Here is a 20157-nt window from a genome sequence, read left to right on the forward strand (position 1 = left end):
TTCCACAGCGAACTGCTGTCAGCCTGCCCTTGAACGTGAATTCAGGTTTAATACTTGGATTTATACCAACATCGCTCGTGTCAGTGACAGGGCGGGTTCAGACGGTGAAAAGTCGGGATGTTTAAGACTGATGAAAAGGTTAAACATGCATCTGCTATTTATCTTGATCCAAATCTGGTGGGAAAAAAAAGAAAAAGGCCAGAAGCTAAGCTGTGCCGAGGTTGTGCTTTCTTGTTCTTCCATGGCTTTTCTTCACTTTTCTTCCACAGTCCAATGATGGATGACTCCGGATTTTTAAAAAGTCTCTTATTACTCATCTTCTTCACTGGGCCAGTGCTTCCCCCAGATCAGAGGTGTTAAACACACAGCTGACTGTGTGAAGGCAGGTTACACCCTGAACACTCCAACCACTCAGATTCACACCTATGCAACTGAGGCAACTGTGTAAATAATAATAATACTAATGATGGTAATAATCATTTAACTCCCTAAATGATTCCATACTTGGAAGCAGAAATCACAAAAAAATGAAGAAACAATTAAAACTCAATCAAAGCCGATGTAAATTTAGGGAAAGAAAAGAGCACTGTTATTTGGAACAACAGTATTTATTGCAAATCCTGTTAAAAGCAGGTTAAGACACAGGAACACACACAGTTTAGAGGCAACGATTATTTTTTTAAAAATGCATGTTTTTGAACCACACACCGTGGGAGAGAACACAGTTTCGGCTTCCAGCGGAATCGAACCCGTGACTCTCACACTGTGTCGGTCAGTCCCTGCGTCCTCTGCAGGGTAGGAGGACCCGAGCAGCTTCATCCAGCTCCTCCACACTGACAGGATCACTGCCCCGCACCTTCACAATGACACCGCTCACTGCACACACACTCTGCATTCAGCCACACTTTACAATCTCCTGGGAATAAACACAGCTCCATAATAAACATACCGGCATCTTCCCGGACCTCTCAGCGGGTCCAGACTCTCTGTGGCGGCTGCCGGTGCACAGCAGAGTCCGAGGTCTGGAGGCCTCCGTGCTCACATTCCTCTTTCAAACACTTACTTTATCATAATACATAAGGTAAGATAATTTCTGGTGGTTTTTATTATAACAGAAAATGTTTACACGGCGCAGGAAATAGCGAGTATTGTCTTCTAAAATGCTAGCCTAGCTTTAGCTGCTAGCCGGCTAGTTAGCATGCTAATAGCTTCTGCGATAATAACGGACGGAACAGCGAAACAATGTAGCCGCTAACAGCTAACTGCTAATACGAAGTTTCACATTGCCTCATTTTCATGCATTTATGAACGTATACTATTTTATTGTGATTTATTCTTTCAGCCAAGGTAACGTTTCATTGTTGAGTACTTAAAATTTTAATAATTTAAGACTTTGGAATGATTTCACCTCCCTATAGTACGGGAGTGTTAGCTCTGCTAGCTAGTAGCATGTGGTGTGTTGTTAGCAACGTGATTGTATTAACTTTTATTTTGCCACATCTGATTTAATAAGCCGAACGTAAACACCACCAACAAACAGGTTACCTTGGGTCAGATGTATACTAAACAATAACGTTTAAAATTATTGTGCAGACAGATTCTGTTGACACATGATGACAGCTGTTATCTGGATGGTGATGTGTTTACACTTAGCACAAAATTTTATGTCATGTTTATTTTGTCAGGTAGGTTATTAGACAATCATTCATCGTTTATAATGATGACATGGCCAAGAGGCAGTAAGGAGGCACAGAGAAAAACAGCAAAACAAATAGATGCACAGTGTTGCACAATCATCAGTATAAAGATGTTCATGGGAGTCACCTGCACCAAGGACAATGTTTTTGACAAATACCTGCAGTCTGTCTCTTCCATCACATCTTCTGTCTGGTTTCCTGCAGGTGTGAACACAGAGATGGCAGACAGCACCGGGCTGCTGCAGTTTGTCAGCCCCTATGCTTTTGAAGCCATGCAGAAGGTGGACGTGGTGCGCCTGGCGGCGCTCAGCGACCCGGAGCTGAGGCTGCTGCTGCCCTGCCTGGTCCGGATGGCCCTGTGCGCCCCGGCCGACCAGAGCCAGTCCTGGGCGCAGGACAAGAAGCTCATCCTCCGCCTGCTCGCCGGAGTGGAGGCCGTTAACTCTATCGTGGCTCTTCTGTCTGTGGACTTTCACGCGTTGGAGCAGGACGCGAGGAAGGAGCTGCAGCTCAGGTATGAACGACCTTCACACAGTCATCAACCTGCAGAACAGAGGACCCTAGATAACACCTGCATTCTCTCTTCGATAGACAAAAAGCTGGAGGCGCTAATGCAGAGAGCATCTTGGTGTCCCAGCTGCAGCACGGCCTGACGCTGGAGTTCGAACACAGCGATCCCCTCAGGAGGCTCCGTCTGACCCTCAGCGAGCTGCTGGCCATCATGAATAAGGTATAATCACAGCTTCTATCACTCTCTATCAATACCTTCTTGTTTCTAGAATTTGAATATTAGTCCTCCAGTGAACTCGCTGAAACAGAAGCATCACTGAGAGGTTGCTGAGGAGCTGCAGACTTTCTGATGACTGCTAATGACTCAAATCTGCAGTGTGTTTTATGTAGATGAGGGGAAGACATCTAAAGCATGTTTGATACTGAGAGACGGGAATAAATCCAGAGGAATTACAAAGGAAAATAAATTGCTGTATCTCTTGCGGAAATGGGTCACACATGAAAGAAACACACAGTTTTGTTTAATTGATCATTAAAGTTGAAGTTGGGATCAGAAATGACTCCTCATTCCTCTCACATCCTCTGGAATGAGATATTTCTCTGTGCTGAATAGTTTCCTCCTCTGATCGAGGGACGGGGATGATTGCTTCTTGTTGTTTTCTCAGGTGGCAGATTCAAACGGAGAGTTTTTCCTCAAGTCTTCGGAACTGTTTGAGAGCCCCGTGTACCTGGAGGAGGTGGCAGACGTCCTCTGCATCTTACAAGCAGGTAATGAATCCAGCTTCCGATCAGAATGAGACAAGCTTTTTTTTTTTCTTATTGGAAATAGATCTGACAATTATAATTGTTTTAGTTTTAACTTCTGCACAACGAGAAGATCATGCTAGATGTGATCCATGAATTCCTAACTGAGCCGGTTTTAACGGGTTTGTGTCACAGTGAGAATAATGCATTGTGGGAAGAACAGCTGGAAAAGAGAGATGACAGCTGGACAGAAACGTTTTAGGAACAGAAACTGTTAATCAGACATGTCAGTGTCATTTTACTTCAGGGGACGGACCAATAAAATAATTCAAGACACTTATTGTTTGATGTTTTACAAAACCAAACAATTACCACAGAAATCTTCAACAATCTCAGCATAAGGCCAATTTCAACAAGGTTTTTGTGCTATTTAAACACCGTTTTCCTGCTGGTTGGCTTCACTTGTCTCTTCTTCCACATGTGACCAGCGATGCTAATGAGCCGTGTTCCGATGACGGTTGATCATCACTTCGTGCTTTACATAGCTTCGTTCCAGGCTGGTCGTCTTTTTCTTCCTCTGCTCTTCATCTCGCTGACAGTCTGTACCGGGCTGACATGTAATCCCTCGTTAAACCACCGAAACGGAGCGAGCAACAAAGTGACTTCACGTCTGAGTCTCTTGTTTGTCGTGTATTTGCGGTGACGTTCTCCTTAAGTGCTTCCAAATGTTACAGGAGAGGAGAGTGGATGTTTTGTAAGTCTTCACTCTCTCCTGGCAAAGCAGACATGGAGGCTGTAAACTCCCAGCAATTCTCCACACACACACACACACACACACACACACACACACACACACACACACACACACACACACACACACACACACACACACACACACACACACTCCTCTGAAGCCGAGGTACTTGACTTTTAGTCCAGAAAAAACCTTGATCTCTTTTTAAACAGTGAGATGCTGCCTTGGGAGCAGTGAGATTTTACCACAGACGGACTCGTTATTTGTTATTACAGGTCATCTTCACAGATAAAACTGCCTCAGTGGAGGTTTTGGTGATCACTGGTGTCCTGAAGCCACAAGACAAGTCAAATCTGTCCAGAAAGTTCTGCTCACTGCATAAAATACAGATAAAACACTGAAAAGGTGGACTTTATCCTTCATTTATGGCTTTTCTATTGGATAGGTTCACAGTGTGATGTGATTTTAAAGATGGCCTTTGTGTGTATTGGCTGTGGATTTAATGTGGCAGTGTGCCGTCTGTTCATTGCCAGAGGACTCCAGTAACTTTACTATGAGGATTTCCTGTTGCGCTGAGTTCGTTTGGATCAAGACGTCTTTTTCTCCAAGTTAAATTGTAAACAGAGTGTGACTGAAATCAGTCTAACCTTATCTATCAAGCACTTCCAAGACAAAATTTCAAATGCTTTTCATGTTTCCCTCCTCTTCCCTTCAGTTCCTCTGTTATAAGGTGCTGAAATAGTCTTTTTTACTGTATATGCTCTGATATGTTTATAAATGGAGCCTCCATTAAACTGTGTGATTTTTCCCCTCAGAGCTGCCGTCCCTGCTGCCCATCGTGGACGTCGCCGAGGCTCTGCTCCACGTCCGGAACGGCGACTGGTTCCTGTGTCTGCTGGTGGCGAATGTTCCCGACAGCTTCAACGAAGGTAATCCAGCCGACTCTCAGCAACGCGGAGCAGAGCGGAGGAAGGAACTGTCACGTCCAGCTGGACGGCTCCATGGCTCGTTTCGAAGAAACGCTGAAGAGGGTTCCAGCTCTGGGCTGTCAGTGGACGAGTCACACTGGTTCTCTGCTAACAGAGCAAAATGAGTTCATCTGAAGGTTGACGGGTTGAAATCCCGCCATCCAGAAGCGTCAGACTCTGTCACGTTTAGTTTTTTTTTTTTTTTTTGATCATTTGGTTTGTGTGTCTAAAACCTAAAGAGTTATCTCAGGTTTGGACTTTTCCTGCTTTTGAATTGATCTGTTTTAATGAAACTTCTTGAAGTGAGGGAATTAGAAAAGTAGAGTCAGAATATTTTCATTCGTACTGATTGACTTCAATTAATTAATGTAACCTGAAAACAAGAGTGAAATGTTAATTATACTAAAGTCACTATTATGTCTGAAATTTAGTGGAATCTTACTTAGATTTTGTTTCAATGCAGAAGTTATAATATATGCAATATATGTGTCTTTTAATAATTCCTCATAAATGTAGAGCAGTTATGACGTAGATCTCATGACAAATCCACTTCATATGTTCGCCGTCTGATCACAACTGATACGGTTTCTCTCAGGCAAGGGTGGCAAACGTGAGGCCCGTGGGCCAAAACCGGCCCGGAACAGCTTTTCTTTTGTCCGTTGGCATTAATACTGAGTCAGGGCGTTTTCAAAAAGTTGGTCTGAGGAGAGAAGCCGTGATGAGTTCATGATACCTAAAGAAAATCAAAGGTTTAACCTGCACAGTTTACTGGAGTTCATTCATTCATCGTAGATAATCACTTCATTGAACTGAGCCTGTCCAAACCCAGCAATCCAAATATAGCCTCTGACTGTGTGTGTGCGTGTGCGTGTTGCAGTTTGCAGAGGTCTGATAAAGAACGGCGAGCGTCAGGATGAGGAGAGTGTGGGTGGCCGGCGCCGGACCGAAGCCCTGAGGCAGCTGTGTCAGATGAACCCCTCGCAGGCCCTCAACATCAGAGCCATGGTGGTGAGTTTCTCCCGGGTTATCGCCGCGCTCCACACGTCGCTGCTCGGCTTCAGACTCACACAGACGAGCTGCTCGGAGACGAAGACGTTTATTCCACCAAGCTGACGTTCGCTCCTCTGTGCCGGAACGAAACAGGATCGTCTAATCAACAGATCATAGTTTGCTTCCTTCATGTGTTAACATGCGTCCAAATAAACTCATTGGACTCAGGAACTTGTTTTCTCTGCTTGGATCAGCCCTCTTCACAGAGATTAGTAACACAGACGGTTTTTCTTTCTTTCTGGTGATTTATGTTGTGGTACACTTTGTGATGTGATCCCTGAGGGGAGAGATTTGTCTTCTCGCTTCCCTCCTTCTCTGGAGGAGGTTACAGCACAAGGTCAGCTATCGAACGAGGCCCCGGGAGGCTGTAGAAATTCATTGCTCTGCTGAATGATGCATACAGGGCTGGACTTTTGTTGACTTAGAAAACAGGGCTCCAGAATTTCATGTTAGTTCAGGGACTCGTCGAGCTAGTCGTCCGTGTCTCGTGAATGCAGGCTGCTGTGGGGAGGAGGGGGGCGGTGGTGTGAGTGATGAGATATTAAATGACCCGTGTTTGTGTGTGTCGTAGGTGGAGGAGTGTCACCTGCCCGGGCTGGGAGTGGCTCTCACTCTGGACTACAAGCCGGACACTGCGGACGACGCGGTCAGCCCGCTGGTCTCCTACGTCAGCGGCCTCCTGCTGGGAACCAACAGCAAAGTGCGCACGTGGTTCAGCATGTTCATCCGCAACGGGCAGCAGGTGAGCCAAACCATGGCATGTATCTACTCACACGACAGCAGACACATCCACACTCCAGTGTCTCGTCCGCCCGGGCCACTTCATCCGCCGCCAGCCTCTCTTCCTCCTGTATTATTCCTCTGTCGGCTCTTCAGTTGAATCCTCACCAATTCCGGATAATGCTGAAAATGTCCCAGAAGCCATAAAGGAAGTGCTGCTGTGTCCGCGATCTGATGGCAAATACACTCTGCAGCCGCTGCAAATGTCACCTTTTGTTTACGTTATAGAAAATGTGTGAAATTTCCTCCTCTGCCCTGAACCAGCGGGCCGCACGTCTCTGGAGAGCGCCGCACAAACGCACCGAAAAGCTTCTGGGTTAATTGATTATGAGCGGTGTTGTCAGTGAGGCGATTTGAGCCGCAGCTAGCATTAACGATCGCGTCTCTCTCGGCGCTGCCAGCGGAAGCGGGAGAGCAGCTCGGTGCTGTGGCAGATGCGCCGGCAGCTGCTGCTGGAGTTGGTGGCCATCCTGCCTCGCTCCCGCAGCACCCACGTCCCCAACGACGGCGACCCGGAGGAGGGCGGCGGCTCGGGCTACTCCGGCCTCCGGGAGGAGCACGTGGTGAAGGCCAGCGCCCTGCTGCGCCTCTACTGCGCCCTGATGGGCATCGCCGGGCTCAGGTAGGCCGCCGCCGCCATCGCCGCTCCGCGCGTCCACGTGTGAGGGGTTAAAGGTTAATCTGTGAGAACGAATCTCCTCCAGACCGACTGACGAGGAGGCGGAGCAGCTGCTGCAGCTGATGACCAGCCGGCCGCCGGCCACTCCGGCGGGGGTTCGCTTCGTCTCCCTGTCCTTCTGCAAGCTGCTGGCCTTCCCCACTCTGGTCAGGTACACCAAGCCCCGCCCCCCCGCTCTCTGCTGCCGGATCACAAACCTCTTCAGCTAACACTGGACCGCGGTTTGATTTGCTGTCAATGAATGCTGGTTATCTTCTTTCTCTGTGTGTGTGTGTGTGTCTGTGTGTGTTTTTCTGCGTGTGTGTGTTCAGCACTCCAGAGCAGGAGCAGCTCATGGTCATGTGGCTCAGCTGGATGATCAAAGAGGAGGAGTACTTCGAGAGGTGAGAAAATCAAAACGGTTAGCATGAAAACAAAACTGCAGCTCTGAAAAAAATAAGACACGCCATCTGAAACTATCAGGACTTTCTTTAGTGTTGTTAAACTTTTTGATTCATTCGACTTGACTGAATAATGCAAACCGAGCGTTAAATACTTAATATTGACAGAAACATTAATGTGGAGAAGTTGCTGCAGGTATTATTCCTTATTAATTTTACATACACTCCGACCGTGTGGTTGAGTTGTACTTAATGTGTGTGTGTGTGTGTGTGTGTGTGTTTATTATGCTGTTTGAATCAAGTAGCTGCGGCTTTAGATATTACTGCCAGTATTTTAAAAAAAGCAGTTTAAGGATCATCAATTGATAATACTGTAAATCTGTGAACTGTTCAATATGTAATGATTAGCAGTAATATACTGATGCAGCCTTTGCCAATAGGTTAAATCATTGAGTCATGTTTCATTTATTCAGCACATTGCAGCTGCTATCAGATCTCTCCACTTTTATTAGAGTGTTCCACACTGTTTCTTATTGATAGCACATTGTGTTTGTCACCGGACGGTCTGATTATTAAATATTTTTTACTGAAGTCATAATCTGGGACCGGCTCCTCGGCGTGCGCCGGCTGCAGCCGTAATTGAAACTTTATCACAAACCGGGGAGAAGTGAGGGAATAGTAGCCCTCGCAAGGAGCCGTTAAAGTTAAATGATAGGTTAAATGTGTTGAGTCCTGTGTGTGCAGTCACACCCGGAGCTTTGTTTATGTCCACTCTGAAGGGCTTTCGCTCCTTCCTGCCCCGGAATCTGTGGGAATCTGGAGCCGTAAACTCTGCAAAGTCTGTTTATTAGAGGCTGCCGGCGTCGCTGCGGCACACTTTATGAATGCGTGCACGTTCGTGACTAAATCATCACGGTGTGAAGTGACCTTTTTCTTACTTTAATCTCAGCTAAATGGGTGGAAGATGTGTGGGCTGTGTGTGTGTCTGTGTGTGTGTGGGTTGATAGCATAATGAGTTTATTAAAATTCTGCAGCGCATGATGCAGGATTAACGACGGGCCCGAGCGTCTCTCCTCAGTAAAGTGTGTGTCTTCCTCCTCCTTACAGCGCTGCAGGCGTCTCTGCTTCTTTTGGAGAGATGCTATTACTGGTTGCCATGTATTTCCATAGCAACCAGCTCAGCTCCATTATTGAGTTGGTGTGCTCCACTTTGGGGATGAAGGTAAGGTGGGAGGTGGGAGGACGGCTGATCAATACGTCAGTCTGGCTGACCAGCTCGTGGCCCCGCTCCTCCTCTTCCTCCTCCGCCGCCGCCGCCGCCGCTGCTCCGTCTATAAGGACCGTATCAGCTACACTAATGCAGCACTCGCAGCGTACACATATCTAGCGAGACAGTCCATACCCCGTGGCCAATTTGCTGTTTTATTACTTATTAAGTGCACTATTGTTTCCTGCCTGTGTGCTAAGTAGTTTTCCTGTCTCAGTGTATTTTCCACTAAGATGTGTAATGTAATTGGATTTAGAGCCTGTTTGTTTCCACCCCCAGGGCAATCCTCTCAATTCAGGCTTGTGCCTGCCATGTAGAATGTTTTTTTTTTTTTTTTTTTCCTATGAAATATGAAAGGAGGGAATTACAAAATATGAGCACGGTTGCCTGCAGGTTGTTTTCACCAGAGCTAACCTACCACTGTTGATGTTTCTGTGCAGGGCGGTTTCTTTTTTCGTTGTTGTTTTTAGTGAGTTATTGTTCATCTTCTTCCAGATTGCAATCAAACCCAGCTCTCTAAGCAAGATGAAGACCATTTTCACTCAGGAGATCTTCACCGAGCAGGTGCAGATCTGCATGTTTCTTGCTCCTTTTGCTGTTGTGTAATTTAATTTTGATTTTTTTTTTTTTATTCTATTTACTAAAGCTTGATTTGTGTTGTACGAGCAAATCCAGTTCTGTACAATGTTTGATCACAACATAGACTCTATAATATGTTTTCTTTACTGAAGTCTACATTTATTTGTCTTTCAAATATTAAACAGATTAATGTAAAAATAAATTAATAGTCGAGTTTGCATTTTCTCTTTTGCATTTGAGGATCATTTGTAACTCCAAATTGACTGAAAATGTGTGTGTCTTTGATTAATGAGTGACATCCAGCCATTAAATCAGATAATAAAACTCTTCTTTTGAAATAGAAATGCTATTTCTAATAGTAATTCCTGATCCAAAACCCTTTTTCTTTTTCTTTTTTACAAAGTATACAGAATGTGAACGACTTGTGTTATAGATTTGATCTGTCTCGTTCTGTTTGATTTGTGATATCTGTAATGTTATTGATGAACTCTGTGATGGTGATCGTTGAATGCTAAAAGAGTTTAATGAACAGATGACAGGGGGAGAAAAAAGCCCAAGTCGTTGATTACTTCTTGCTCTGCAGGTGGTGACGGCTCATGCGGTTCGAGTCGCGGTGACAAACAACCTCAGTGCCAACATCACGGGATTCCTGCCCATCCACTGCATCTACCAGCTGCTCCGGAGCCGAGCCTTCACCAAGCACAAAGTGTCCATTAAGGTAGAGCCGGCGCTCGATCGCACGTCTTCCCACTGCGGAGCTTTGAGTCAAATCTGTGTGTTTGTTGTGGTGTCTGTGTGTGTGTGTGTGTGTGTGTGTGTGTGTCTGTGTGTGTAAAACCAGGACTGGATCTACCGCCAGCTCTGCCAAACCACCACGCCCATCCACACCCAGCTCATCCCCCTCATCGACGCCTACATCAACTCCATCCTCACTCCGGCGTCCAAGGCCAACCCGGAGGCCACCAACCAGCCAATCACGGAGCAGGAGATCCTCAACGTCTTCCAGAGCTGCGCCGCGGTGAGTCCCAGCTTCACCTCACTGTCTGTTACACACCTTTTACTTTAATCTTATTATAGTTTCAGTAATTACTTATTTCCTTAATATTACTCTTCTTGCTTTTGTCCATTTCACCCTTTATAGTTCAACGATACGCTTTAATGCTTTGGATTAATTTAATAACTGTGATTATAAAGTGACCTAATGTTTAATAAAGAGACAAGAGAGTAACGTCGATGGCATTGTATTTTAATAGTTTTTGTGTTAAATGCATTTTTTATTAAATGAACTCGACTGAAAAGCTAATTAGTTGCGGCCGTAAGGTATTTTTTTTATGACACTTGGACGTGTTTATGACTCTATTATCAGCGTTAACAGTGGCTCGGTTCGGAGCCTCCTACTTTTTAGTGTCCTGAAAGGAGTCCATCGTTTCTTGCCCGTTCCTGACTCTCAGCAGGGGGAGAGCGGTCGAGTGGGGCGGCAGCGCTACTCCATCACCACGCAGCTCCTCGTCCTCTACTACATCCTGTCCTACGAGGAGAACCTGCTGGCCAGCACCAAGCAGCTGGGTGCGTACCTGTTCTCTCGTTTCCTCCTCTGAAGGAAGCTTTGTGAGTTCGACGGGGGGAAGAGGAGGGGAGCGTTTGTCCTCTGTGGAGTCGTAGGAGACGCTCTCACTCTGGATGTGCAGTCATTCATCCTCTCCTCTCCTGGCGCTGGATGCGGGCTGACAGAGAGCCGGGTTCCAGAGCTGACTGGGACAGCTGTAGGTTAGAGGCAGCATTAGCAGTTAGCCTAGTCAGTGTTTATTCTCTCCCATGACGAGCTCTCCTCTTGCCCTTCATTAGGCCAGATTTATGTGAGAGTTTATGCCCATCTCTTTAATTGCTGTGTTTACCCAAGTGGTCCCGCAGCCTTCAAGGAAGGAGTAATGAAGCCCATCAGCAGTGGTAATGAACCCCCGTCAATGAAAAATCACCTCCGTTTCTTGAAGGCGACGGCGCAGCAGCTCCGGCGTCCTTACACCGCCAAATAAAACGCTTAGGCCTCCACTTGTCCTTCTTTTGCCTCATGCGCTCTCTCCTTTGTTTACAGTCTCTCTGCTGTTGTGTGTTTTTTTTTTTTTTTTAGCCCTGATGCAGAGAAAACCAAAGTCCTACTCAGCAGCTCTGATGGATCAGATCCCCATCAAGTACCTGGTGACGCAGGCGCAGGGGCTGCAGCAGGAGCTGGGGGGTGAGACACCTCCCCACACGAACACATTCAGATCTATTTCACTAAATAAACGGTTTAAAAGGAACCGGTGCGCTGGCGTAATCCCCAGGTCTGCACTCCGCCCTCCTGAGGCTGCTCGCCACAAACTACCCCCACCTGTGCCTGGTGGAGGACTGGGTGTGTGAGGAGGAGGTGACCGGGACTCTGCCCCTGCTGAGGAAGATGATGCTCCCCAGCAACTCCTGCAGATACACTCAGAGCCAGCTGCACCAGGGTGAGCGGGCCGCCAAACGAGGTCACGACCCCGCTGGACGTCAGCTTTATGATGTTGCAGGATACATGCTTGTTGAAATGTTGCGCCCCCAGCCTTCCAGAAGTTGCCGTCCAGCAGTCCCCGCCTGATGCGGATCCTGGAGCGTTTGACGCTGCTCTCGCCGGGAGACCTGATCCCGTACGCCGAGGCGCTGACGGCCAGCATGGCTCTGCTGCTGGAGCCCGCCGTCCCGCGCCGCATCCTGCAGACGCTCAACAAGCTGTGGATGGGCCTGAACACTGTGATGCCCCGCAGGTACGAGCTCCGGAGACGAATGACGCGAGCCCGGAGTGAGAAACCGCTGAAGGTCAGCGGGGAATGAGACATGACAGCAATTACAACGCGGCGTTTGTTTACACACTGCTAATTTAATTTTGATAAAAGATAAAATAATTATTATGCCTGGCAGATATAATTATTCCATGGAAATTAATGTGTTCAACACTTCCGTATAAGACAAAGAGATGATATTTATAAATGTTTTATAAAATTACATTACTGTCTCCTCAAAAGTGTCCTCGTTGGATCGATTTGAGCCGTTAAAAACCACAAATATCTCTTTGTCTGGCTCGACAGAAAACTCATGTTTGAATAATACATAAATGCTCTCAAAGGTCAAATCCGGTATCGCTCTTCTTCACTGAAACAAATCCTCTTTTACACTTTCCGTCAAACAGCTTTCTGCTTTCTTTACATTAACACTGAGACTCTACGTTATGGTGTGGATGTTTCTTTGTGGGTTCGGAGGATAGGAGGAAACAGTCAAACACGTCCAGTATTTCTGATATCGCGTGTGAATAAACTACAACTAAACTGCAGCAGTAAAACAGCTCTCCTCCGTTGTTCCAGCACGACTCGAGCTTCCTGCTCCGCTGGGAGCTTCGTGCCGACAGTCCTTCACCGTTCACACAGACCGCTGACCACACGCAGGCCTATTGTCAACTTGTGTGTTTGTGGGTGTGTGTTGTGGCTCCAGATCCATCTCGAGTCCCAGTCAGTATTTTGTCCTCACTAATGAGACGCCGGGATGCCTGGCTGACCTTCCCGCTCCGCTGCCGGTTAAAGCGGAGCAGCGAGAGGTTAAGAGCGGCGTGTGACCTGGAGTTCTGTCTGCCAGGACGGAGGGAAGTTGCTCGGGGAGTCAGTAAATGGATTAAAGGAAGATCTGCGGTGCAGAGAGCTGTTGCCCTCGACTCCGGGCTGCCTGCTCCATGATTATTGTATGAATTGATCAGAGGTCCGGAGCCGGCGTGCGAGAGCTCGGCGGACAGACGAGGGCGACCCCCGGCAGTGACCCCGCGCCCGGAGGAGCGCTCCTACCAAAGCTCCGGGCCGACTCCGCATCGATTTATAACCTAACGAGAAAAACTGAGGGACAGTCTCTCCGAGGGAATGTCGTCCCGGACCTCCTCCTCCGAGGGAAACGCCGTCTGATTTCTCACAAATCTGCTGATTGATGCAGCAGCTGCAGGAAGGCCTGGAGCTCCGGTCGCTCCCTGCTGTTCCAGTTTAACTCCGCTCTCTGAGTCGGATGAGGCTAAATGAAGTAATTAAAGGCTGAGGTGCGTTTCACATCAAGCTTTCCTCTGATATCAGATTCCTTCAGTGGACATCATATTTCTGCCAGCCAACCAGCCCGATTCCCTCTTTTATCGGCTGTTTCGGGCCATTTCGCCTGAATTAATGACGCTCCAAGTCGGGTCCTCCATATGTCTCACCCCATAAAACCCAAAGTGGCATGAACGGAGGTAAAAAAGTGGCGTGTCTGTGTTGCAGGTTGTGGGTGATGACGGTAAACGCCCTCCAGCCCTCGGCGAAGCTGCTCAGGCAGCAGCGGTACACTCAGAACGACCTGATGGTGGATCCTCTCATCGTGCTGCGCTGCGACCAGCGAGTCTACAGGTAAAACGCCGGGAGACGGGCCAGAATCAGTCAGACAGGACGTCCTGACGCTCTGCCTCCCTCCAGGTGTCCCCCTCTGATGGACATCGTCCTCCACATGTTGAACGGCTACCTGCTGGCCTCCAAGGCTCACCTGCAGTGCCACCTGAAGGAGACGGCCGACTTCGACCGGCAGATCCAGACCGTGTCCAACCTGGGCGTCCCCGGCCAGCCGGACACCCCCGAGGTGACCAGAGAGGAGCTGAAGAACGCCCTGCTGGCCGCGCAGGTGAGACACGCCTCCCGACACGTCCGGAGCGGACTGCCGTAAACATTAAAACCCGAACCCTGACCCTCCAGGACAGCGCCGCCGTCCAGATCCTCCTGGAGGTGTGTCTGCCAAACTCCGAGGAGCAGCAGCTGGGGGCCGGCGCCGCCGCCACCGAGAGCCTGTTGAAAAGTGTCCGCGGCCCGGCGCCGGCCCGATCCAGACAGGGGGGCCCGGGGCCCGGAGGTGGGGCGGCCGGCGTGGACGACACGGAGCCGGAGGGGGGCCTGCTCAGCGACCTGAGGGAGGTGCAGTGTCTCATCTGCTGCCTGCTGCATCAGATGTTCATCGCCGATCCCAACATCGCCAAGCTGGTTCACTTTCAGGTAAACGCCGGCTGTGACTCATCAGCACTGATGAATTCTCCAGCAGAAACCAAACTGAGTCATGAGGCGTCACTTCCTGCCTGGCGGCAGCAGATCCGGCGGACGTCATCGGATTCCTCACTCGTCTCCCTCCACTGATTCTGACTCCTGTCCCTCCTCCTCCTCCTCCTCCTCCTCCTCCTCCTCTTCCTCCTCCTCCTCTTCCTCTCCGTCAGGGTTACCCTCAAGCTCTGCTGCCTCTGACTGTGGCAGGCATCCCCTCCATCCATATCTGTCTGGACTTCATCCCGGAGCTGCTGGCGCAGCCCCAGCTGGAGAAGCAGGTGAGGCCTCCCACCGAGTCTCTCTCACTGTTCCCACACACACAAACACACACACACACACACACACACTCCACCATTTCTTTGTGTACTTTCTCTGCAGATCTTCGCCATCCAGCTGCTGTCCTACCTCTGCACCCAGTACGCTCTGCCCAAGTCGCTGAGCGTGGCCCGCCTGGCCATCAGCGTCATGGGAACGCTCCTGACAGGTCAGCTGTTTCTCTTCAGCTCCATCCCTTTATTTCACTGCCACCATCTGGCCGCAGGCTGCTACTGCAGCATGGCTGAAGTGTACAGCGTGTACCAGCACGGTGTGTGTGTGTTTTTTTTTCCAGTGCTGACCCGGGCCAAGCGGTTCTCCTTCTTCATGCCCACCCTGCCCTGCCTGGTGTCGTTCTGCCAGGCCTTCCCGCCGCTCTACGACGACGTGGCGTCTCTCCTCATACAGGTGGGGCAGGTTTGCGCCTCTGACGTGGCGACGAAGGCCAGAGACGTCGACCCGCTGATCGCCCGTGAGTGTCCTCTCTCCAGATTCCCTCCCGTGAAGCTTCCGGTCGGTGAGACGTGTCTCTCGTGTGTGTTCAGGCCTGCAGTACCTGAAGGAGAAGCCGCAGGACGCCGTGCTCCCCGGACGGGGCTCCTCCTCCTCGCTGACGCTGCCCCAGAAGACGGCGGAGGAGCTGGGAGGCGCCGACCCCGACGTCCAGCTGTGCTACTGCATCGAGGCCACCTTCATGGACATCATCAGCTCCACGCTGCACGGACTCTGAAACGCTGTGCGGACTCGGCCTGCTCCACATCCACCACTTCTCAAACGGAATCAATTCACATTCACTGTTGATTTGGAGAAAGAAAAAAAAAAGTGTTAAATAGGTCCAGTTTTTGACTACGTATTTTTCTAAGCTGGAAGTGTCAATTTCTTTCTTTAATAGAGGAAGGAAACATGTTGTAGAGCTTTTATACTGTTTTTTTTTTTTTTTTTTTAATAAAACAAGTGAGCATTTGACTGAAAAGTGATTGATGAAAAAACAGCAGCAGCCTCTGATCATTTCAATAATTGTCAATGGGAAAAATCTCCTTTAAAGAAAAAAAAAATCCAGGAACGAAAAACAGCTTTTCACAGTTGATGTCCTGTTGAGACATCGTTCCAGATTCAGAAGCCTTAAAATATCCTCAGTTCCTTCTTTCAGTTTATTGTCATTCAGCAATGAAATATGTCATTTGGAGCAGATTTTTCAGCCTGATTAAATAGAAAACTGAATGTGAAGTATTTCTATAAACTAAATCAGACTTGAAATACATTTCAGTAAACCAGAAGCACTAAAACTTTATTTTTTAAGCTGTTTGTTCAGGATGATTGTAGTCTGTATTCTGATGATCAAGACTTGAGGCTCTCGTAAACTGTATTGTAGCACTTCATACAAAATCCCTCTGCTTTTTAGCTTTATACAATTTTTTTCTTGCCATGTCTGAAGAATTTCTCTCTTTTGCCTTGAAAAATTCCACCGGCGCGAATTTCTAATGGGGGATTTTTGGCTGTTGGGTGAATTTTATGGAAAAAGTGAATAGTTCATGCTACAGTGATCTTAGGTCATGAAAGTAGGGAATCGTGTAGTGATGATTTAGCCTCATCTCAAACAGTTCATTGAGAAAACACCAGAGCCACAACATGGACCAGTAACTTGTGTTTCCTGGAGCATCAGTTCACTTCCTGCTGTTCACCAGTGGACTTCCTGTCTGCTGAGTTACCAGACTCTACAGCCTCTCCGCTGGGCCAGAGGTTTTTTCTGGGATTCCGGTCGCTTCATTTGAAGTTCCTCAGTCTCCAGCAGCCGTTCCATAATGATGATTCCACCTCCATGCAGCTGGAGCTGGATGAATCTGGACTGAGGCCTGTTATTATGAGGCGTTCAATGACTGGTTTCATGACGTTCTTCATAAAATGTAGGGCAGATCTGTATTGACCAGACACACCCGTTCACGCTGTAACTCCTCCACCACTGAAGGCCCGTCTGCTGACAGCATTGACTGACGCAGAGCGCTCTCGTCTCCTTCACATCGCCAACATCATTTCTGCTCACTGTTAATGGATTTGAGACGATGAGCCTGTGCCTGGCGGTGTGTTCAGGGACACCCGGAATGTCTTGACAATTCCTGCTGTGTGCGTGTGTGTGTGTGTGTGCGTGTTTGATTTCACAGCTGTTATGTTAATGAGGCTGATTTTGACAGCCTTCCTTCCATGTGAGCGATGAAGTTGTTGTAAATATTGCAGCCATGCGGTAATTTCCAACACATCTCTTCCATCAGTTCATCACAGACATGAAAAATGAAGTAATAACAGTGAAACGCTAACATTTTACTTTATACTTTAAATAATGACACATTTTTTCAAGATTCTGCCATAAAATTGAAAATATAAAATAACATCTTCTATGATAAAAGTCTGACAAAAGAATTAGTCACTTAAGGCAGTCATGACTTTGATCACGTTCAATAAGAAGAGACGAGAGAATGTTTTCAGTAAGAGGAAAGAAGATTTCTTTATGATCATTTCTGATGCAGTGACTGTGTTTTCAGTGACGATCTGAATCCTGTGTCTGCAGGCTGCACACCTCTGTGCTCCACCTGTGTGTGTGTGTGTGTGTGTGTGTGTGTGTGTGTGTGTGTGTGTGTGTGTGTGTGTGTGTGTGTGTGTGTGTGTGTGTGTGTGTGTGTGTGTGTGTGTGTGTGTGTGTGAGAGAGAAGCGTCCTCAGGATCAGGACCTGTTTACGCTTCACACGCACTTGATCAGCAGAGGGCAGTCTTGCCACATGTAAAACCTCAGATTCAGCCTGCAGCTCTGGCAGGTTCAGGCAAACCAGGAGGTTTGCAGGAATGATGTAGGAGTTTAAAATGATCTTTTATAGAAGAATCACTCTCTTCTAACCGGGTTTTATTAGATCATACATGAACATTTCCACATTATCCAGCCTGTTTCTGCACTTATACACAGGGGATGATACATGTTGGATGTGAGGAGATGAGATGCTTCTGAGGCGGTTTATCTCCACAGCCTCAAGGAGCTTGTTGTTGAAATCCTCCTCTGACTGTTTGAATCAATCACACTAAGCTGATTAAGTTGTGCTTCGATTCTTCAGTGACACTGGTTTAATAATCCATTAAAACACAAAAGAGACATCAAGTGATTATTATACACACAAATCATTATGATCCTGCTGTGTTCTGTCTTGAAAACAATGCTCCGGCCTGCACTTCTCCTCTGAACACACTCAGCCAGGTCACATCACGGCTCCATTTGCTTCTGTTTACTCGGCGGTGATAAAAGGCGAGCGGAGAGAAAATCCCACTCCAGCTCCTCTCGAGCGCCGTGGAGGTTAGCAGAGCGTTCTTCAGGTATAATGTGGTGAGACGCCCACGTGGTGCACTCAGCGCTTCACTGTGTGAAGGACGTGGAGTGCTCTTTTTGACTTTTTGAAAAGCTAAAGGAAAGTAGATTCTCTCTCCCTCTTCTCCTTCAATTTTAACAACATGTAAGATGCTGATTTTGAAGCTTGAGCTGTCTATTTTAGGTATTATTTACTTTGCGTACAGTATTTTAGCTCCGATATACCTGTAAAATCATAACTTCTAAATGAGGCCTGCATGATGTCTGGTCAACATGTGATAATCTGGATTTAAAGAAGCTCCACTGCCACCAGTTTTCACGCTTCTATTGTCCCAGAAAGTTTTGAAAAAACACTTTTATTTTGAGAGATTTTAATTTAACCAAAGTAGAAAGCTTCAGCTAAACTCTGATGATACATTCACAAGATCTTCAGGAAACAGATTTTACTGTCAGATGCTATTTTTGCAACTTTTAACTGATGTAGCTAAATCCTTGTCAGATAGCACTTTTAGTCAGATTAAATAAGATCAGAGGTTACAAGGTGATCTGTATTGACTGTCGGATGTATTATTTCACTGTGAAAACTACATTTAAAGTCCTGCTATTAATCAGATCATCTGATTATCACTCCGTTGAATACCAAGTGATATGGGGGACGGGGCACATAGGACCAAAGTGAGGGTAAACTACACCAGGCCTCGTCGATTTTGGCCTCCACTTTCGTTCAACAGTGTTTCAAAAGGAGAGCAGTTGTTAATTTTCTTTCTGGCCATTTTTTCCTTAAAATTCCTGCTGTTGTGCCACTCTGTGTAATATTGACGTAATCTTGTCACATGGATGTTGCATAATAACAGTAAAATAAAATAAAAATATATATGCTATGGTTCATGAGAGGTCATCAGTAAAAGTGGTCATTGAAATTTTTCACATTCAGTTTGGTTTTGCTAAGAAATACACACAAACAACACATTTCCAATAAAAAACAAAATAAAACAAAAATTGATAATCCAGAGTGAATAAAGTAGATCTTTCACGCCTCCTAAAGCCTAGCTTTTTTGTTTTTTCTGCTTTTTTTTTGGCAGCCCTTGTATTTTGCAATTAGTAATTTAAGAAAGAACAAAAAAACTGGGGGAAAAAGGCATGGACACAGCACGCTGGGTTACACTGTCGACATTTATTATTTTTATGATTTACCACCGTCTCCTGCTGGAAAAGAGTGTAACTGAAACCCATAGACATCGTAAAACAATTAGCTTCTTACTTTCTTATTCCGCTGAAGGTCACATCAGCCAGAATACGCTTTGTTTCCCGGGGACAATATTTCCTGACGGAACCATAACGGGACCGAACGAGGGACGAACGGGAGAACGCATACATTTTTTTTTTTAATTTGACTTTATTTTAGGCAGGGCAAAAACTTAACGTTATGACAATTTCAACATAGCGAGACACACTGTTGATTTCTATCAAACACTTCACAGTACAGATTCTAATTTTAGAGCAGCAACTATTCTCCCATAAGTCCATCAGAAAATATGGTCCCCCGGAAACAAAGCGTATTCTGCTACTACAAAGCCAAAAACATTTTTGCATAATAAATTCACATAGTAAAGAAATAATTTAGCTAACAACACTGTTTTTCTCAATTGATTGAAAAAACAATGGAATTCAAGATCCAACATACAGAGAGCAACGGTAAAAACTGAATTCCCTCATTTCTGAGAGAATTATTGAATTATTTCCGGGGTTGGGGAGTAACGGATTACATGTAACGTCGTTACATAATTAGGATACCGTCCACAGACATTGCGACACCTTACTGCACAAACCACGAGTCTATCATACAAATTTAAACAATAGACGCCATAGATATATGAATAACAAACCATTGCATCAGCCGCGGTCGTGGAGGAGTCGCACGCGCCACTGTTATCTGTTCAACAGTGAAAGAAACAACCTGCGTTGTCATGGATTTTACCACCT

At 46.9% G+C, this 20157-nt stretch overlaps 1 protein-coding gene across 2 annotated transcripts; it reads left to right on the forward strand.

The window, feature by feature from the left end:
• Positions 1 to 794: 794 nt before the first annotated feature.
• On the forward strand, positions 795 to 15823 carry ints2 (integrator complex subunit 2). Of its 2 annotated transcripts, none has more exons than XM_030101246.1 (25): positions 795 to 1081; positions 1902 to 2211; positions 2289 to 2427; positions 2873 to 2975; positions 4521 to 4634; positions 5551 to 5681; positions 6295 to 6465; positions 6905 to 7125; positions 7208 to 7333; positions 7494 to 7565; positions 8670 to 8784; positions 9325 to 9393; positions 9992 to 10126; positions 10250 to 10426; positions 10863 to 10974; positions 11537 to 11641; positions 11730 to 11894; positions 11987 to 12188; positions 13710 to 13835; positions 13902 to 14103; positions 14175 to 14468; positions 14684 to 14791; positions 14892 to 14997; positions 15124 to 15300; positions 15374 to 15823. In XM_030101246.1, the coding sequence occupies exons 2-25, from the start codon at positions 1916 to 1918 to the stop codon at positions 15556 to 15558; spliced, it is 3651 nt and encodes a 1216-aa protein (XP_029957106.1). In that variant the 5' UTR covers positions 795 to 1081; positions 1902 to 1915; the 3' UTR covers positions 15559 to 15823. The 2 variants fall into 2 exon arrangements, with proteins under 2 accessions (XP_029957106.1, XP_029957104.1); XM_030101244.1 differs by having other exon boundaries at positions 10860 to 10974; positions 15374 to 15821.
• The last annotated feature ends 4334 nt before the right edge of the window (positions 15824 to 20157 follow it).

The sequence above is a fragment of the Salarias fasciatus genome, chromosome 10 (assembly GCF_902148845.1).
Source record: "Salarias fasciatus chromosome 10, fSalaFa1.1, whole genome shotgun sequence".
NCBI classification, from domain to species: Eukaryota; Metazoa; Chordata; class Actinopteri; order Blenniiformes; family Blenniidae; genus Salarias; species Salarias fasciatus.

Bases quoted from the DNA above. Each gene is read 5' to 3' on its own strand.
- ints2 (XM_030101244.1), top strand. From the start codon at position 1,916: ATGGCAGACAGCACCGGGCTGCTGCAGTTTGTCAGCCCCTATGCTTTT. The intron at 7,334-7,493 runs GTACACCAAGCC...GTGTGTGTTCAG, and splicing joins GCCTTCCCCACTCTGGTCAG to CACTCCAGAGCAGGAGCAGC. The intron at 14,469-14,683 runs GTAAACGCCGGC...CCTCTCCGTCAG, and splicing joins CCAAGCTGGTTCACTTTCAG to GGTTACCCTCAAGCTCTGCT.